This window comes from Phocoena phocoena, chromosome 16, assembly GCF_963924675.1.
Source record: "Phocoena phocoena chromosome 16, mPhoPho1.1, whole genome shotgun sequence".
NCBI lineage: Eukaryota > Metazoa > Chordata > Mammalia > Artiodactyla > Phocoenidae > Phocoena > Phocoena phocoena.
In genome coordinates this window covers 59985657-60007262 of record NC_089234.1, presented here as the reverse complement: position 1 = coordinate 60007262, position 21606 = coordinate 59985657, and the positions used below count along the sequence as shown (strand labels likewise).

General features: G+C 38.7%; 2 protein-coding genes across 2 annotated transcripts in view; both read left to right on the top strand.

Moving 5' to 3' along the window:
* Positions 1-21606, top strand: part of MCU (mitochondrial calcium uniporter) — a 216723-nt gene that overhangs the window by 29869 nt on the left and 165248 nt on the right. The gene's annotated exons all lie outside the window — the stretch shown is intronic.
* Positions 9324-9716, top strand: LOC136136622 (lymphocyte antigen 6E-like). Its single transcript, XM_065894844.1, has one exon. The coding sequence runs from the start codon at positions 9324-9326 to the stop codon at positions 9714-9716; it is 393 nt and encodes a 130-aa protein (XP_065750916.1).

Here is a 21606-nt window from a genome sequence, read left to right as displayed (position 1 = left end):
TGGAAGGCAAAGTCTTAACCACTGGACTGCCAGGGAAGTTCCTGAACATCTATTTAAAGAACTGTATGTTTTTGTTTTTTTTTTCTGTGCACCACGTATCCTATTTCTTAAGTCTTATAGTGATGTTGGTCTTTTTCTTTGTGATTTAACAGGAGCTCTTTGGTGAAAAAATGGTACCTTAATGTATATTTAATTTGCATTAAGTGAGTGAAGTTGAACATTATTTAAACAACTGGATTTTTTTGTTTGTTTGTTTCTCTGTGCCCCAGATCTCCAATTTATTAACAATTATAGTTATATTGGTCTTTTTCTTTGTGATTTAATAGGAGCTTCTTCTTTTTTCTTTTCTTTTTAACATTTAAATCCCTTAAGTCTGAATCTACACATTCAACTTCTAGGCACATTTTAAGGGCTGTATTTTGTATGAAAGTAGGGAGCTACCTGTAGTTGCTGAGTGAATAAAATATTAGTCCTTAAAATATCTGAAGACAATTATGTGCATGGAGGTTAGATTAGATTCATTCCTTCTCCTTATGGAGAAGCAAATTTCAGCTAAACACATGCAAGAATTTTCTTTGATTATGTCAACTTTAACATTGAATGGGTATTCTTGGGACTAGATGGATTCTTTATTAGATCTGTTACTGGAAAGGAGATACCAGCCCTTGTTCCTGTTCATTGCACAAAATAGGCACTTAGTGTTGAATAAATGAATGTTTGGATGATCAGGAAGGTTAGATTAGCTGCTTTCTAAAAACGCTTCTTTTAAATTTCCATATTGTTTTTATTTTAAAGATACTAATTTCAATGTCTACATATAACTATGAATGTATTTCTTTTCTCCTTTCTTGCCTAATTTCCTTTCTCTCTTTTTGTTCCATTTGCTCTAAGGTAACCATGAGTATTTATCCTTCCTTATTTTTCTCCGTACTTGAATCTTTATCCTATCTCTTTCTTGTCTACCTACGTATCCATACATACACACACTCCTACATGCATATAGGTAGTGTTTTTCATTTAACTTTGTTTTATAAAATTGGATCATATTATGCCTTCTTTTCTGTATCTTGTTTTTCTTGCTCAGTAATAATTAGTAGAACTTCCTCTAAGTCAGCTAGTGTAGCTCTAAGTCATTCATTTAATGGGTGTATAAAATATGGCATTATATATGAGATTACTCCCTGGTGCAGCTGGTACCATTGTTTATTTAGTTAATTCCTTGCCCGTGAACATTTACTTTGTTTCCCGTTTTTGTTGCTGTGAACATTGTAGTATTCATCTTTTGTGGCACATTTATTCGTTTTTTTAAAAATAAATTAATTTATTTACTTATTTGTTTATTTATTTTTGACTGCGTTGGGTCTTCGTTGCTGCACATGGGCTTTCTCTAGTTGTGGCGAATGGGGGTTACTCTTCGTTGTGGTGCACGGGCTTCTCATTGTGGTGGCTTCTCTTGTTGCGGAGCACAGGCTCTAGGTGTGTGAGCTTCAGTAGTTGTGGCACACGGGCTCAGTAGTTGTGGCTCGCAGGCTCTAGAGTGCAGGCTCAGTAGTTGTGACACACGGGCTTAGTTGCTCTGTGGCATGTGGAAACTTCCCGGACCAGGGCTCGAACCCGTGCTCGAACCCATGTGCCCTGCATTGGCAGGTGGATTCTTAACCACTGTGCCACCAGGGAAGTCCCACATTCAGGACTTTCCCACTCCTCAGCAATCAGGAGTGGGATTGCTGGTTTAAAAGATGTATATGTATGATATAGGTATATTTAGTAATATTTAATGATTACTGTCAGATTGTTTTCTAAAACCAACGACATAAGAGAGTCTTTCTAAGGTCCCTGCTGATTCATGGAAGACTGTAAAATATAATTATGTAGCCTTTTTATAGTTGTTAGTTACAGGATTTGCTGGATTCTTAAAAGACTTTATCTGAAGAGTTATCCTTATAAAACCGATCGTCTTTCTGTGTTCTGGGTGGCTGTGTTGCTTTAATACAAAATAAAATTCCCTACTCAAAGCTCTAGTTCATGTACTTAGTACCAGTATAATAGTCTAATAGACTAGAGAGTAAATGGAATTGAGACAGTTTTTAAAATCTGACTTTGGGGATGAGGTTGGGAAATAAAGGCCATTTTGGTAATAGATTTTTATCTTTAAATTGGGTATTCGCTTGGTTACAGGAGGATTAATTAAAGAATCTCTTTCTCTGGTAGTCTCGCAGCTTGAACAGATAAATATAGAGCACCAATGTTCAGAAAGGGAATGCTGTAGAAAATGTGTGGGTAGCTGTTGTAGTTTTACACAGCTGATAACATCTAGAATAAAGAATAGATGAAAATGCTCATTGAGGATTAGTGTTCTTGAAACATCATCAAATATACCATTCCCCAAGCCTGGCATTCAGAGCCATTCATAATATTGCCTATCTTGCATATCTAAGATATTTTCCACCCAGCTCAACACACTTTTCCTTAATTCCACATTTCATGTTTGCCACACTCATTCCCAGTGCTATTCATTTGTTCTCATCCTTTAGAAGTCATATATCTCCCCTTCTACACCCCTGTAGAAAGATGGATTACAGTCCATCGTTTCAGTACTCAAGTGCCAGCTCCTTCATGAAGCCTCTGACATCTCCAATCCACACTGATCCTTTTTAGCTCTTAACTCCTATAGCACTGATGTTTTGAATTTCTTCAAACTGGTTCCCAAGTACTATGCATTTATGTAGCAGTAAAGAGGGTTTTTTTGTTTTGTTTTGTTTTTTAGTTTTTATTGAATGCCTCTTGTATGTGCAGCACTATTCTAAATACTAGATATATGGGGATGAATAAGCTAGACGATGTCCCTGTCCTCATGGAGTTTATATTCTTGTGGGGAGAGGCAGCCAATAAATAAAATAATTAATAAGAAAATAGCAGACAGTAAGAATCTGATGAAAACATTTATGAAGAATGAATCTGATACCTTAGTTGCAAATGGCAGAACCCCCTCTAGTTATTTAAAACAAAAATTTTTTTTCCCATTTTAAAAAAATGAAGTATAGTTGATTTACAGTGCTTCAGGTGTATAGCAAAGCGATTCAGCCATGTACATATTCTTTTTCATTATAGGTTATTACAAGATATTGAATATAGTTCCCTGTGGTATATAGTAAGTCCTTGCTCTTTATTTTATATATAGTAGCTTGTATCTGTTAATCCCAAATCCCTAAATTTATTCCCCCCTTTCCCCTTGGGTAACCATAAGTTTCTATGTCTGTGAGTCTATTTCTATTTTGTAAATAAGTTCCTTTGTATCATATTTTTAGATTCCACATCTAAGTGATAACATACAATATTTGTCATTCTCTGTCTGACATACTTCACTTAGTATGATAATCTCTAGGTCCACCCATGTTGCTGCAAATGCCATTATTTCATTCTTTTCTATGGCAGAGTAATATTCCATTGATTGTGTGTGTGTGTGTGTGTGTGTGTGTGTGTGTACACTACATCTTCTTTATCCATTCATCTGTTGATGGATGCTACTTAGCTAGGAACATTGCCCAATTTATACCACTGGTGACTCCACCGCTTTTGCCACTGAGAACAGGTATTTGAATTTGCACTGTCTATGCTGAGTATGAGATGCACCGGCCAGGACCTTTGCCATTTCTGTGTCTGAAAGAAAGCTGATATTTCTATGAATTGTTCTTCAGAATGGATTCCAAAACATGGTGTCTCCATTATATCATATTTGTGATTGGAATGTCTTGTGGATGTGTTTGATGGACAGAACATAGGTCACATACCTGCTTCCTGTTTGCAAGAGAGGCTGGGAAAGTGAATTTCTGACTTCTGACATGGAGAGGCAGGACTTATGAGATGAGAAATTCTCCAAACATGGAAGCTGATTAAAGGTGCTAGGTAGTTAAAAACCACAGTGAATCTGATACAGTAGAGGGGGTTGCAGGTTTAATTTATATCTGAGTACAGTGAAGGTCTTTCTGGGGTCAAGGTACTTAACCTGAGACCTAAATGACAAGAAGAAATCCATGTAATGATAAGGGTGAAGAATATTTCAGTAGAGGGAACAATGAAAAGGCCCTGGTTTGGGATCAGGATGAGGGGCTGGGGCACAAGATAGTGAATGAGGTTGGCCTATTAGAGGAACAGAAGGATGGCTGATATTGCTGGAGTGTGTTGATTGCAAGGGATTATAGTGTGAGATTATGGAGAGATAGTTTTGTTTTAATGGAAGTTTGAAGGTGCTCATCTTACTTCCTTTTTCTTCCCCTGAGATGTTCTGTTGAGAGTAGGGATGTAATTGTAGATGTGGAGAAAAGAAAGACATTTCTGTGTTATTAAACCCCATGAGCTGTTGGATATCATGGAGTGACTGAAATTACTTATATACTGTTTAGGAGGAGAACACCATGAGGTTTCAAGCAAAGATAAGAAATACTAGAAAGGCTATGTGCCAGTAAGTGTTGGGATTAAGCCTTCTGTTTTCATTCCAGTGCCCCAACCCGGTGGGCCTTGAAAGAAATTGCTTCTTTATCCCTCTTCCCTTGATGTACAGGAACAGTGTTTTGTGGTTACAGTTACTTGTAATGCACTAACTCTAGTGACTGCTTCAGATTAGCAAAAGTCTCCAACCCCAAATAGCACTGACAGATCTTTCCTATTAAAGAATTGCATTATATAATGAAGTGATAGAAAACTGCTTTTTAGACTCCTTTTTAAAAAGAAATCAACTACAAGCCACAAGAAATACATTTTACATCAAAATTCAGTACACACACATATACACATACACAGACAAGTTAACAATCATTCTATGAAATAATACTTATGCTTACTATGCACAATGCACTCAGATATTTTTTGTATTACACTTATTTTTTTTAAATTGATTCTCCCTCTACTAAACTGATTTTATGACAGTTTAATAGGTCATATCTGGCAGTTTCAAAACTACTACTAGCTTAGGCTAATCACAGCTCACATGGGAGACAAGGGTCAAATTCAGAAACCATACTGCTACTGCACAATGGGGAAAAGGTGAAATCGTTATTGAGGCATCAGCCATTACAGCAATTAACATTGCCCACAGTGAACTTTCACATGCATTATCTTGTATGATCTTACAAAAGTAGTATTGGAAAAATCCAAGGGATATGCACACAAGGAAAAGAGATTTTATCTTCTCATTTTGAAGCTATGTTAAATCTTTCTGCATATTTAGGATAAGGATGTCATATTCAGAAACTGTACATGGATGCATTCTCTGGAAAGCACCTGCAGGGTATGGCCAGCAGACATTATTAGAAATGACAATTAGAAGAATACATTTTAAAAGAAGGCAGAAAAGATATAGTTAGAGCAGAATGTCTAAAGACATTTTTCTGACCTCAAAAAACAGCTATGGGGCTTCCCTGGTGGCGCAGTGGTTAAGAGTCCGCCTGCCGATGCAGGGGACACGGGTTCGTGCCCTGGTCCGGGAAGATCCCACATGCCGCGGAGTGGCTGGGCCCGTGAGCCATGGCCGCTGAGCCTGCGCATCTGGAGCCTTTGCTCAGCAACGGGAGAGGCCACAACAGTGAGAGGCCCGCATACCGCAAAAAAAAAAAACAAAAAAACAGCTATGATTTTTTTTTTTTCTGGTATGTTTGGTTGTATTTATTTCTCTTCAGAGTATTTAAAAGGAAAAAAAATCATTTGTCTCATCCTTTTTAAATGGCCAAAAATGTTAATAATTAAAGATGTACAGAGAACAGTTGCCTGTGAGAAAACAAAAGTTACTACCTCATTTAGGCTTAGAGTCTTTTATTCTAGTCTGGTATTCTTGTCAGTGAGCACCCATGGAACGGATATTGGGAGGCTCAATGAGGTAGTAACTTTTAATGCTGTCCTTAACTTCAGTGTCACATGATAGGAATCTCTCTCTTTTTTTTTAAATGACAGCTTTATTGAGATATAATTTACATACCATCGTTTTCACCTTTTGTATACAGTTCAGTGGTTTTAAGTATATTCACAGAGTTCTGCACTATCCAATCCCAGAACATTTTCATCACCACAGAAAGAAATCGTGTACTTATTCGCAGTCACTGACCGTTCCCTCCTATATCCATCCCCTGGTAATCACTAATTTACTTTCTTATATCTATGGATTTTCCTAATATGAACATTTCACTTAAATGAAATCACACAATGCATGGGCTTTTATAACTGATTTCTTTCACTTAACATAATGTTTTTAAAGTTCATCCATGTTATAGCATACTTCAATAATTCATTCTTTTTAGTGCATAATATAATCCATAATATTTCATTGTGTGGATATACATATTTTATTTATCCATTCATCAGTTAAATGATGTTTGGGTTGTTTCCATTTTTGACTAGTGCGAGTAATGCTGCTATGACCATTCCTGTACAGGTTTTTTTGTCCATGTATGTTTTCGTTTATCTTTGGTATATACCTGGGAGCAGAATTACAGGGTCATAGGATAATTTTATGTTTAATTTTTTGAGGAACTGCCAAACTATTTGCTAAAGAGGCTGCACCATTTTACAATCCCAACAGCAATTTATGAAGGTTCTAACTTCTCTGCATCTTTACCAACACTCATTATTGACTATTTTATTTTAGCCATGCTAGTGGGTGTGAAGTGGTACCTCTTTGTGGTTTTGATTTGCATTTCCCTAATACCTAATGATGTTGAACATACTTTCATGTGCTTATTAACCATTTGTATGTCTTCTTTGGAGAAATGCCTATTCAATCCTTAGCACAATTTTACTTTGGGTTGTTTGTCTTTCTCTTGTTGAGTTGTAATAGTAGGGATGCCTTTTAAAGCTTTTCTGCATTATGAATCTATCATCCATTCATTTTTTCAAACTGATAACTCAGAGAATCTTTTCTCAAAGAAGGCAGTCATGTGTCCTTTTCAGTGTCTTTCAGTTTTTTAAAGTGTTGGTCATAAAGAGAGTAAGTCATGTTTTTTAAAAAGTAAAATGGAGATTGTTGATGTACAGACAGATAAATGGAAAAAATTATAAAGCACTATAAATTTTGATCAAGTGTTATAGGATCTGGTGAATTGAATTAAATCCCATTAATTCCTGTGGGAATCTGATTGAGCAAGGAAGGCATGACTGCTAAATGTGTCAAACAAATGCTGTTGGTTTCTGGCACACTCCTTCAGCACATTCCCTCACCAGGAATATAAGAAACATTTGTACCTAGTATTGCAAGGTTTTGTGTGTAACATTTAGATTATGTTTGTTTTACTCTCCCTCAAAATGCATTTGGGTATTCAAAGAATTCATAACTGGTTTAACTGGACCGTGAGAACGATTTACATAGTTATCGTATGTACCATCTTTTGTAGTAGCAAATGGAGGCTATTAAGTGTATTCTCAGCTTGATTAAATTACAGGAGAGAGCATCCATGAGACCAAAAATGTCCTTTTGATTTATTTTTCTCTACATTTAGTGGGTTTAATGAGTGTAATCTTTCAGTAAGAGCTCTTATGCCTGATTAATATTAAATGGGAAAAAATAAACAAATAGAATATCTGTAAGGAGTACTGAAAGAAAGGTAGAGAGAATTCACACAGGCTTTGGTGCTAGACTGGGTTTCAGAATCTACCATTTTCTCCTTGGTTGACCTTGGACAAGCCACCTTAATCTCACTAAACATTGGTCTTCTCATCTATAAAATGGGATGGATAAAATCTATCTGGTAAGGTTGTCGAGGCAACGTATGAAAAGCATATAAGCTAGTGCTCAGTTGATGATACCTGCTATATAATATGTTTCGATTTAGATGGTCTTAGTCTTATTTAGCTCAATCTTTTTTTTTTTTTTTCCGGTACGCGGACCTCTCACTGTTGTGGCCTCTCCTGTTGCGGAGCACAGGCTCTGGACACGCAGGCTCAGCGGCCATGGCTCACGGGCCCAGCCGCTCTGCAGCATGTGGGATCTTCCCGGACCGGGGCACGAACCCGTGTCCCCTGCATCGGCAGGCGGGCTCTCAACCACTGCGCCACCAGGGAAGCCCTGCTATTTATATTTAATGATGTTAAAACAAATGACAATGAAAGCATAATTTCTTACCTCTTATTCACATTTCAGATAAAGAACCTCTTTTAGTATGAGGATAGTGAAGAGTCTGTAGGAGCGCATAGAGTTATCCCAGAAAAAAATAAACTACATGGTAGTCAGAACTTACATATGAAATTACCTGTGGTACAGATAACTTACATGTGAAATTATCCGAGAAATCTTAGAAAATGAGAGAAATACTGGAAAATTGAAGATGGTTCTTCTGAGAAAGAGAAGAAAGTAGATTTGCAGACCAGAGAGAGATTAGTGACACAGGCAGGATTCTAGAATAGATGATTAAAAATGGATTTAAAAAATTGTAAATATATTAGGGACTTCCCTGGTGGTCCAGTGATTCCGAGTCCGTGCTTCCACTGCAGGGGGCACGGGTTCGATCCCTGGTCAGGGAACTAAGATCCCACATGCCGCACGGGGTGGCCAAAAAAAAAAAAAAAAATTGTAAATATTTTTTAACGAAGGAAGTAATAGTTGCAGAGTACCCTAATGTTCTTTCTAAATAGAGTTGTGAAACTAGTAGTTGAGTGAAATGCTTTGTCTATGCTGTCCATTGTGGTAGTAACTAGCCACAGGTTACTTGAAATTTGCCTAGCTCAAATTGAGATGTGCTGTAAGTGTAAAATACACATCAGATTATTTAGATGTTGAAATGATAATATTTTGGATATATTGTGTTAAAATATTTTATTAAAATTAATTTTACCTGTTTTCTTTCTTTTGTTAATGTAGCTTCTAGACTATTTAAAATTGTATACGTGGCTCACATATTTCTCTTGGAAATATATTGGATAGCACTGTGCTTTAGACATAGTAATAGTTACTAAGTTATTTTTGAAAAATGTAAAGTTAAGGTATTGGATATTGAACCAAAGTTATAATAATTTCTTTGTAAACAAGATGAGAAAAATGAGGACTTTACATTCTTATAATTAAGTGGACTTATAAGTAGTTAAACCCAAAGAATTCTGATAAAAAGAATGCATATGTCTAATGGTGGGATGTTCTAGTTGTACTGACCATGATAAGAACAGTGGGGCCCCGCACGCCCACTGCGCTCGCGCGCTGCCTGGCCGCCCGGGAGAGCGGGCTGCCACGGGCTCGGGCTCGGGGGCAGACTTGACTGCGCGGCTGGGCGGGGGACCTGCGTCCGCCGGCGGGCTGACTTCTTTGGCTTCGTGAGACCCCAGCCGGGACGCCAGTCCCCTCCAGAATGAAGGTCTTCCTGCCGGTGCTGCTGGCTGCCCTCCTGGGTGTGGAGCAAGTCCACTCCCTGGTGTGCTTCTCTTGCGTGAATGAGAACAGCAACTGGTACTGCCTGAAGCCCACCGTCTGCTCCGATACAGACAACTACTGTGTGACCATCTCTGCATCCGCTGGCATCGGGAACGTGGTGGACTTTGGCTACACCCTGAACAAGGGCTGCTCCCCGATCTGCCCTATCCGGGGCGTCAATCTCGGTGTGGCGTCCGTGGGCACCCACTGCTGCCAGAGCTTCCTGTGCAACTTCAGTGCGGCCGACGGCGGGCTGCGGGCCAGCGCTGCTGTGCTGGGCCTCGGGCTCCTGCTCAGCCTGCTGTCGGCTCTGCTGCGATTTGGCCCCTGAGCCCCGGGACCCTGTGCCCGGCCCAGACTCCCAAAGCTCAGGAAGGAAGGAAAGCCCAGCTCCTCCCAGACCCAAGAGGATCTCGAAGCCTCCTCCCCTAGACTCCTCACCTGCAGAGCCCACCCTCTAGGCCCTGGGTCCCCACAGGCAGGCCTGCCCTCTGCACCCACACACCTGCTGGCTAACCCTTACTTCCCGGTCAGCCTTCCAGGGGGAACCTGGGAACGGAGCCTGAGGGCCCCAGAGTCAGAACCATGTCCCAGGGACATGCTGGGAGGGGCACCTGATCCCAGGCCTGCCCCTGTCGGCCTGCAGGTGCGGAAGATGTGCTGTGTGGACAGGCGCTGGTCCGTGTGCCCTGCCGGGCACGGGTGAGCGTGTGGCCAGGTCTCGGCCTGTGTGGGGGAAGGATGGGAGTAAAGCCTCAGGAGCCCAGCCCCGAGCGCCGGCACAGAACCCCTTTCCCCTGGCATCTCTGCACACCTCATTTCACTCACTTCGAGAGCAGCCTTTAGGAAGACAGGTCTTCCGCTGTCCCCAGGTCTAGGCTGCTGACCCAGGAATCTGCTCCCAGCCCGAAATCCAGCTGCTCTCGGGCCCCCTCCCTCCACCGCCACACTGGAGCCCTCCTGCTGCTTTGGTGTCTCAAATAAACACAGATGTTCCCACCAAAAAAAAAGAACAGTGGGAACATGGTAGCAATAGGCAGACACTATACTTTTCATCTTCTGTTCAGCATTTTAAAATTTACTTATTTTTTCAAATTAAACTTTTAACTTTGAGATAATTATAGGTTCACATGCAATTGTAAGAAATACTGCAGAGAGATCCAGCGTGCCCTTTACCCATTTCCCCCCAGTGGTAACATTTTGCAATAGTACTATATCCCAACCAGGATATTAACACCAGTACAATCCCGAGATTTTATTAGGTTTTCTGTTTTACTTATACTCATTTGTGTGTCTGTGCGTTAGTTCTATGGAATTTTATTATGTGTGTAGGCTTCTGTATCTGCCACCACAGTCAAGATACAGAACAGTTCTGTCACCGAAAGGATCCTTCCTCTTGTCCTTTTAAAATCCTACCTATCTTTTTGCTCCCCACTCCCTAACCCCTGGCAATGACTAATCTGTTATCCATTTCTATAGGTTTGTCATTTCAGGAATGTTGTATAAATGGGCTTATGAGGTATGTAACCTTTCGAAATGGGCTTTTTTTCACTCAGCATGTATCAATACTTCATTCCTTTTTTTCTTTATTGTGGTAAAATATACATACCATAGTATTTATTTTAACCATTTGTAAGTGTACAATTCAGAAACATTAAATACATCATCACTATACGTAAAACTTTTTCATCATCCCTCCAAATACTCTAAAAATTAAACAATAGCTTTCCCTTCCCCCAGCCCCTTGTAATCTCTACTCTTCTTTCTGTTCCTATGAATTTGCCTATTCTAGGTACCTCATATAAGTGTAATCATACAATAATTTTCCTTCTGTGTCTGGCTTATTTTGTTAAGCATAATGTTCTCAGGGTCCATCCATGTTGTAGCATGTATCAGGATTTCAGTCCTTTTTTAATAGCTGAAAAGTATTTTTGCATTCAACATTTTTATTAACGTGGACGAACTATTGATGACTTGCTTTGCAAATCCATATAGCTGGCAATAACTTATATGGCTAATGTGTCATTTTTTCAAAATGGAGGTTGAAAATAGTTATTAGACTAAAAGGATGGACTAAATGATCAAGATGTGTTGAACATCAGTAAGTGTAAAAATCCATGTATGATTCAAAAAATAAGTGTAATTGTAGCTAGATGTGATGTGGTTTAACAGCAAATAACATGAAAAATACCTGGGGGGGTTTCATTTGACAGAATGTTCATTGTGAGTCCACAGTGTGATTTGAGCTCTGTTAATAGAAGTAAAGTGTCCAGAACAAGGACTATGATTGTTCCAGAGTATTGTGTTCATTTCTGGGTACCTTATTTTATGGGTGCACATTAACAGCACACATACTCAAGAGAGAAACCAGCATGATCTGACAGGAAGGTAATAGCCACTCAGTATTAGAATAAAGGCTGTTGTGAAATGCCTTTGGGAGGTAATCAGGTCCTTGTCAAAAGATTTGTTTAAGCAGAGGCTGGCTGAACACTGGCCAGGGACATTGTAGTGTATTTTAGTATCTCTAGCTGGGAGTGGAGGAGGTGCTCCATTATACATACAACCTATATGGATCCTCAACCTTGAGATTTTGTAATTATAGAACATTATAAGATCCTGGGGTTTAAACTTTTAATAATTGTTGTCTCCGGGGGATGAGTTGCAGGGGACTGTCACTTTCCATGTTATGTATTTCTGTATTTAATTTCAGTTTTTACAATTATTATGTATTATACCATTTTTTTAAAAAGCAAGGAAAGCCATAAATGTTCTTGTTTTGCAAATCAGCACAATTTAATACTTTAATTTTTAAAGTTTCAAATATAACAGTAAATTAGTATAAGCATTTTTAGTGTTTAAAACCCTTTATGTGTATTGAGAGGTGTGTGTACACATGGAGGTTGGGTACATGATTTTTTTTTATGCCTTTGGGAGAGTACTTTGCTTAATGCTTGCCTTTGTTCCTTTTAGTAGTTCTCTGGATGGTGACAGTGAAAGTTGGTTGGGCTTTGGCAGATCATTCTGCATGCTCAGATTTACCTCTAACCTCAGGTCTGGATTATTAGATAACTAAATAGTAAGATTCTGACTAATTTCTGTGATTCATTTTCTGCCCCACTGACTGCTGCCTAGTACCCCTGTACTTGCAAAGGCTGATAGTTCTAAAAGGAAGTGAGAGGGGAAAAAATTGTTACATTCTGTTAGGAAAATGTTTCCTTCTAACCCAGACATCCTTTGTTTTCTCTCAGATGATTCTATTTTATCCCCTGGAGACCGAGTGTTGGCCCTTTATTCTTGTTGGGAAAGAAGGATTATAACCAACATTTGCCTCCTGGAGGTGTTAGGAGAAATGTTGCTAAGCTGCCTTAGTAAATAGGTTGTAAACAAAAACTCTGAGCTATACCTCCTCCCCCTCATTATTATCTTAGTAAATTTTAGCTTTGTTTTTGTTTTTAATTTTATTTTTGGCTGTGTTGGGTCTTTGTTGCTGCGCCCGGGCTTTCTCTAGTTGCAACGAGCAGAGACTACTCTTTGTTGCAGTGTGCAGGCTTCTCATTGTGGTGGCTTCTCTTGTTGCGGAGCACAGGTTCTAATTGTGTGAGCTTCAGTAGTTGTGGCTCAATGGTTCTAGAGCGCAGGCTTAGTAGTTGTGGCGCACGAGCTTAGTTGCTCCACAGCATGTGGGATTTTCCCGGACCAGGGCTTGAACCCATGTGCCCTGCATTGGCAAGTGGATTCTTAACCACTGTGCCACCAGGGAAACCCCTTAGCTTTGGAGTTTAATGATTTAAATGCTACAGTTCTCTCGTGTATTTTAAAATCCGTAACATTTGTCAGGGAAGAGATTTATTACCATACTCCTTTGCCTTAGCTTAACAGTACCCTTTTGATGATTTTTAGGCCAAGAATTTAGCGGTTAAGTGGTGGATGATCTTGGACATTGTTGCTTGATGTCAGCATGAAGTTGTTTGGTGTTAGAAACTGTAGTACAAGAAGAAATGGTTCTGTTAGCATTTGATCAAAGTGCTTTCACAGATTGGTTGCTTTCAATGTTTATGAAAAGTTTCTATAAGAACTTATTTATAATTCACTACAGTATTATGTAAAGCTTCTTAGTCTTGTTAGTGAAGCATACAGGGCATGTGACTTGTGGCTTAAACTCTAAATGGCCACAGACATTTTTCTTGAAAATAACTTGCTTTTTCCAAACTTCAGGAATTCTTCAGTTAGTACCATAATAGTGAAAAGTCCAAATGAAAAGTCCAACTTTCCACTCATGATTTGAATCTCAGAGATGTTAAGGAGTAACTGTGTCTTGGAAGTAAGAAAACAAATAAAGAAGGGTGATCACAAATGTAATAGTAGGAGCTTTCTGTTAGAGCTGGATAGGAACAAAAGTGGTAAAACAGATGAGCAGAAACCTCAATTCAAGAAATACTTATTCAAGAAAAATGCTTAAGAAAAAACTGACTTTTTCTGTACCTTCCATGTAAAAGACCCACATTGCTAGGCCATGGCCCCAGACCTCAAACAGCACATAACCTAATTGTAAGAGGTTTTATAACTTAAAGCTTAAAAGGAGGGGATAAGGGAAGCAACCCTGTATGAACTCCACAAGAGGAAAGTTGTCAGTGTTTCCCCCTTTTCTGCTTCTTAACTTTTTATCTGATTTTCAAGAGTGGACAATTCCGGGCCTCCCTGGTGGTGCAGTGGTTGAGAGTCCGCCTGCCAATGCAGGGGACACGGGTTCGTGCCCCGGTCCGGGAAGATCCCACGTGCCGCGGAGTGGCTGGGCCCGTGAGCCATGGCTGCTGAGCCTGCGTGTCCGGAGCCTGTACTCCGCAACGGGAGAGGCCACAACAGTGAGAGGCCCGCGTACCGCAAAAAAAGAAAGAAAAAAAAAAGAGTGGACAATTCCTTTATATAGGCTTCAGGTGCAGCAAGCTATTGATTACATGCTAACAATTCTTTGTCTAATACTTGTAAGTTGGCGTAGGAGTAGGGATAAGCCGTGGTATAGATGGGGTAGGTACAATTGTAGGTATAGTTGCTGCTTTAGTAGTCATGAGGACTTGCAGGCTTCTGGGAGTTAGTGCAGCTGGAGAAATCCTGTAATAATTTAAAAGAATGAGAAAACTTAGACTAGAACTGGGGACAGAGTTATAGTCTATTATATAAAACCACTGGAAAGCTTTCTAACTCTCTTAATGGAATAAAGCTTAGAATTATAGTCATCAAAAAGTTTTTCTGAGGAAGATAAAGGGGGGGAAAGGAGTAAAGTTTTATGAGTATGTTCCCTGGAGGCACTGAGAAATTCCTCCCACTCATCCCTCCCTTACTTATATGTTCACCAAATCAAAAATAACCTCATGGAGTGGGGAATAGCACCAGTCATATATAGTAATAAAGTTGTGTGTACCCTATGTGCCAGATTTAGCTTTCAGACTGAGCAAATGTTAGAAAAGCCTCTACTTTTTCTTCTGGTCTGTGCTGTTTGTTTTAGGTAAAATGGGACAAAAAGACAAAGCCTTTCTAGAAAGTTTATCCTAAGCAAGGAAATGTGGATTCTTGTCTTGAATAAAGAGATGTTGAGTACTGATAGCCATAGTGTTGACATTCTAGCTTCATATTTCAGTAGTTCAGGGTTATAAATAACAGAACGTGAGGCAATGTTATGTGAAACTTGTAATTTCTTATCTGTGGAAATTCTGTATTTGGTACACAGTTTTTAATGGTCACCCTTCTGCTTCAACTCTTCTGCCTGTTGCCTGGAGAATAAAGCTTACAATTCGTGAGCTTTGGTATTGAAAGTCCTTCATGGTTTGAACCCAGTCTAACTTTACAGGTTCTTCTTTTTTCTTCTCTCCCTTTAGCAATGTAGGCTTTTGCTGTGCTAGATTCCTGAGACGTGCCTTGTGGTTCTGTCTTTGTTCATGGCCTCTTTTTATGTCGGCTGTCCTCCTGACCCTTTCTATTGGTCAAAATGCTGTTGGTCCTTCAAGGCCCCAGCTCTTTATTCAAGGCCCCAGTAATTTGTACTATTATTTGAATACCCCCTCATTATTATATTCAGCTAGAGACAAAAGTATATTTGGATATGTATTAGAAGGCAAGTAATATGTGCACTTAGTATAAATACCTAGGCTTAAATGTTGTGCCACAGGGATATGCTGCTCATAGTAGAGGCACAGGAAATTGTTTGAATTACTGAAGTCCGAACTGTAAATTGGAGTGTCTAGGAGTAACTTTCCTTAGAATTTTTTTGACTACTAGTGACTAGTTGCCAAAAAAGAAAAGGCTGGAATGATGAGTATACATTGAAGTCCATATTAAGATTTGAGATAGACCATTCCCTTTTATACACTTTAAAAATAACATTTGAGATTATGTTTAGCATAATTTGAATATTGTAAAATTACATTGTGTCAAATAGGGTTTTTAAAAATCTGAAGTGCTGGGAATTGGAAAGATGATAAAGTCAGACTAGATGTATATATGCCTGTTTTCTTTGACTTCTAGCTAAAAAGTGTTAATTTCAGTTCTAGACAAATTTAGCATTTTAATAGCCTTCCTTGCAGCAGTCCTTCAGGCTGCTCTGTTTATGAGATAGAGGAAAAAATTTCATTTTAAAGAAAGCCAACTTCTTATGCTCCTGTAGTCTGACTTTTTGCTGGAGTAGGGCTGGGGGCAGGGGGCGGCTGTGGTTATTCAGCCTCTTTCTCCTTAAAGTAGGCTTAGTATATGAAGTTAACCAGTGAAGAAAATTAAGACTTTTAATGGTACTCTGCCTTGAACCTGTCAGTCAGTGTTTTTTTCACCTTGCTCTATTTTAATTAATAATAGCTGGAAAAGTGTATTCTCTCTCATCATGATTTTTTCCCTTCTAGTGTGAAGCTTTTTATTCTCTTACCTCAAAATAGGAAGCTCCATAGTTCATGGCTGATCGTGACAGTGAAATGTCAAACTATCCTATTAGGAATGATTTTCCCAAAATAAAACTTCTTATTTATCAGTCTTCTTGGAATTTCTGAAAAACCAAGCTTCAGAAGTGTGATTTTTAGTTCTGCATTACTTTCTGACTTCTGACTCCTTTCTGTATGCATATCCTAGGTGTTATTTGTTTTCTTGATTTCTGACTTTGACTCCAGTGAGGTCATAAAAGCTGGTATAATTCAAACCAAAAGGTACTGTGAGTCATTTGCTCCTTTGCCCAGATAGCCAGTGTGTTGCTCTTAGGTGTGGTCATATCTCTTAATGAACTATCTGTCAGGACAGGTACTTAAATCCAGTTGTGGCGGTGGGGAGATGAGAGCGTGGTTCTGAGAGAGAAGGGTTTCTAAATCTGATAGGCACAGACTTACTGGATGTGTAAAACGTTTCTAGCTGTGTTTGGCATAATGTGGGCTGATCCAGCATATTTTAGTAATTGTTAATAAAATATTAATGCATGTATTCATATATTTAATTATAAACACAATTAACTATCTTTTTTCCCCCCTCAGATACAACAGTTCATGAGTTTAATAATTGAACTCTTGAGAGAGCAGCATTTAACTGGCCATGACTGAATATAGGTTTCAATACACATAGGCAAATTATGTCAAAAATATGCCCCTGTAATTTATAGACATTCACTGCAAAAGATAAACATAGAAACAGTCTTCTTTTGAAAGTGGAAGGTATTTTCATACCAGGTAGAATGAAAGACATCTGTACTGCGAGAAGAGTGTCCATGTTTCCTGCGGTCAGTGCTCACTTGACATTTCCTGTGCCATGCTTCCAAGTTGACTGTGGCTTGTGGATTATTTATATCTAAAACTTCTGTTTGATTAGTGTTCTTGATTCCACTTGTTTCTGTTTTTTCTGTGTACTCTGTCCGTCTATGTCAACATGGAGGTTTCTTGAGACTTGCAGTTCTATTTAATTTATACTCTGTTGGCATTACCATTTTTCCTTAGAGCTTTTCAGCATTTTTAGATACATTTCAGCCACTTTTTAGACTTCTAGGCCTTTGATTAAGTAAATAGTGCTCAAAAATGAATACAACTCTTATAGTCACAACCTACTGGTCACCACTGGTCAGTGTTTTTATTTATAAATTAAGAGTCATCATTTTCATGTGTACATTGAGTGCTTGCCTATTCATTGACTAAAGTCACTGTGTGAAAACTGTAGCTGGTAGGGTTCATGTAGGACACACTGGAAGATAGGCAGACATATGTCTTGCCCAACAACTTTCACACATATGGGTATGACTGATAAGGAAGAGCCATTAATTATAAAAGGAATCTGTTGGCCATGGGCAGGAGTATGGCTAATTTTCAGGGAATGATTTTCCCCATTGGAGGAGATAGAAAGCACCAGAGAACCTGAGTTAGGAAAGGTCTTTCTCCTGAAGACAGAGTTAGAATGGCTGCTTGCTCTTTGGACAACCCTGAGCTGATTTTTAGGGGGTGCAAAGCTGTAAATACTACTAGGAATTTTATGCAAGGCAGGAAGTCAGGGAAAGGGGGGAAACAAGTACTTGATATTTGGCTTTGGTATCAAACGTATATGTGTGTGTGAGTGGCGGGGGTGGGGATGAGGGGGCAAGAGAGAGTGTGAGCGTGAGAGTGAGCCACTCGGTCACCACTTTATGTTTCACGGCCTTGCCTGCTGATCAGCTGTCTAGAGAAGGGTTTCTCGATCCCCTTTAACATAAACATCATTATGAGGGGGAGATGGTCAACTTATCCATAATTCATTCCTTTAGTCATTCAGCAAATATTTGTACTTAGTACCTTCTGTATATCAGGCACCGTTCTATCATTGGAAGCTTTTCTTTTTTTGTACTTGTTCATTTAAGGTGCTATATAAGCACCTATATTTAAGGTGCTATATAAGCACCTATAAGCATATTTCTACTTCCAGAAGCTTGCAGTGTAAGCTTTTTGATGTAAATTAGTTTATTATGAACTTAGAGGCAAATGAAAGAAACTTTAACAAAAAAGATGGATTTTGCATTATCAACTAGAAGAGCTCTTATTGGAAGAGTAGCTGTGAAGAAACTGAAAGATGAGTATATGCATGGTAGAGTTTGAGACAACTAATTGTACTTGAAAATAACCCTTGTTCTATATAGTAGCTTTACGTCTACTTGAAGTTCTCTTGGTCCATGATGGCAGCTGATTCTGAGATGCTGAGCAAGATACCATTCTATAGTATAATTAAGCTCTGGGGATCTTTCCAGTAATCCAGCCATTTGTTTTTTGTAAATTATGCTGTAACTCATCTTCACATATTTTTTGTTTTGTTTTGTTCTATTATTTGAAAATTATTTTAACCCAATTCCTTTTAAACCCACCCTTAATATAGGAAGTATTTTCTATATATTTTATAAATTTTGTCTTTGTATTATGTAATAACTGTCTTTTGGCTTCATTTTTCCTATCCTAGATCTAAAGCAGTGTTTTTTTGTTTGTTTTTGTTTTTGGATGGTTAATGTTAGCCGTAATATGATGTTCCTACTTAGTGACAGACTGAGTGCAGACTTGATCAATGGACTGATTTCATTTTGTCAATTAGCTCCTTAAAACCAGAAGAGTTTGGTGAGGAGGAGAAAATACTAGAATTTTTGGCTGACAGGTCACAGCTTTGAGGCAGAACATAAAACTGCAAGGCTGGTGGTTGTTCAAAGTCACAGGCCCCCTCTCCTTTCTTAAAAACATCTGGTTCATACCAGATTTCTTTGAGCTGCAGGGCAGATTTCCTTCTGCCAGACCTGTTTGTGTGAGTTTTTTTTGGAGAGTATGCAAGAATGTTCACATAGACCTCTGAGTCAGCAGATAGTCCCCGTATCACCAGTTGAGATTTCATATTTTCTTTCAGCCACTGGGCGTTTGGTTTAAGAGTTTTCTCTCCTTAAAGTGACCTGCCCCTCTTCTTTTGGATTTGTGTAATAAGATCTGCAAATAAGTATTTCATATTAATATTATAAATTGTTTATGTGGTTAGTTTATGTGAGTTAAAGATATATATAAAATTGAAGAGCTTATGGACAACTTAGAACAGTTTAATTCAGTTTTTTAAGCAAGCAGGTTTATATCTAAAGGCTCAAATTCTGTCTACCTAAAGGTATATTTAGTTTTTCTTCCAATGGAGCAAATAGTATTTAATATTTTATACATAAACAACTACCATAGTATGTTACTTTTTGTCACAAGGACTTAGCAAACACAGATATTTTGTAAAACAGAGTATCCTCACAGTACAACTTTTTCAGTGAGAGCCTTTTTGCTTATTTTAAAGTTTTTTTTACTGTTCCATGTACCATAATATTTTACATGGCCAGAATTTCTCACCATAGTCTCAGTATCTTCCTGTGAAAGCTGGTAGTCACACTTGGCTGAGGAGCTGTTAAATATTTTTTAACTGTCTTACAATATACATATTAAAAAATTTACCATTTTAACCATATTTAAGTGTACAGTTCAGTGACATTAAATACACTGACATTGTTGTGAACCGTCACCACAATCCATCTATAGTACTTCATCATTCCATACGAGTAGCTATTTTTTTTTTACATTTTTATTGGACTATAATTGCTTTACAATGGTGTGTTAGTTTCTGCTTTATAACAAAGTGAATCAGTTATACATATACATATGTTCCCATATCTCTTCCCTCTTGTGTCTCCCTCCCTCCCACCCTCCCTATCCCACCCCTCTAGGTGGTCACAAATCTCTCTGTGCTATGCGGCTGCTTCCCACTAGCTATCTGTTTTACGTTTGGTAGTGTACATATGTCCATGCCACTCTCTCACTTCGTCACAGCTCACCCTTCCTCCTCCCCATATCCTCAAGTCCATTCTGTAGTAGGTCTGTGTCTTTATTCCTGTCTTACCCCTAGGTTCTTCATGACCTTTTTTTTTTTTCTTAGATTCCATATATATGTGTTAGCATATGGTATTTGTCTTTCTCTTTCTGACTTGCTTCACTCTGTATGACAGACTCTAGGTCCATCCACCTCACTACAAATAACTCAAATTCGTTTCTTTTTATGGCTGAGTAATAATATTCCACTGTATATATGTGCCACATCTTCTTTATCCATTCATCCGATGATGGACACTTAGGTTGTTTCCATCTCCTGGCTATTGTAAATAGAGCTGCAATGAACATTTTGCTTCATGACTCTTTTAGAATTGTGGTTTTCTCAGGATATATGCCCAGTAGTGGGATTGCTGGGTCATATGGTAGTTCTATATGTAGTTTTCTAAGGAGCCTCCATACTGTTCTTCATAGTGGCTGTACCAATGCACATTCCCACCAGCAGTGCAAGAGTGTTCCCTTTTCTCCACACCCTCTCCAGCATTTATTGTTTCTAGATTTTTTGATGATGGCCATTCTGACCGGTGTGAGATGATATCTCATTGTAGTTTTGATTTGCATTTCTCTAATGATTAATGATGTTGAGCATTCTTTCATGTGTTGGCAATCTGTATATCTTCTTTGGAGAAATGTCTATTTAGGTCATCTGCCCATTTTTGGATTGGGTTGTTTGTTTTTTTGTTACTGAGCTGCATGAGCTGCTTGTAAATTTTGGAGATTAATCCTTTGTCAGTTGCTTCATTTGCAAATATTTTCTCCCATTCTGAGGGTTGTCTTTTGGTCTTGTTTATGGTTTCTTTTGCTGTGCAAAAGCTTTGAAGTTTCATTAGGTCCCATTTGTTTATTTTTGTTTTTATTTCCATTTCTCTAGGAGGTGGGTCAAAAAGGATCTTGCTGTGATTTATGTCATAGAGTGTTCTGCCTATGTTTTCCTCTAAGAGTTTGATAGTTTCTGGCCTAAAATTTAGTTCTTTAATCCATTTTGAGCTTATTTTTGTGTACGGTCTTAGGGAGTGTTCTAATCTCATACTTTTACATGTACCTGTCCAGTTTTCCCAGCACCACTTATTGAAGAGGCTGTCCTTTCTCCACTGTACATTCCTGCCTCCTTTATCAAAGATAACGTGACCAAATGTGTGTGGGTTTATCTCTGGGCTTTCTATCCTGTTCCATTGATGTATATTACTGTCTTGATTACTGTAGCTTTGTAGTATAGTCTGAAGTCAGGGAGCCCGATTCCTCCAGCTCCGTTTTTCTTTCTCAAGATTGCTTTGGCTATTCAGGGTCTTTTGTGTTTCCATACAAATTGTGAAATTTTTGTTCTAGTTCTGTGAAAAATGCCAGTGGTAG

What these genes read in the sequence shown, in the direction of transcription:
- LOC136136622 (XM_065894844.1), top strand. Translation starts at nt 9,324, where the DNA reads ATGAAGGTCTTCCTGCCGGTGCTGCTGGCTGCCCTCCTGGGTGTGGAG.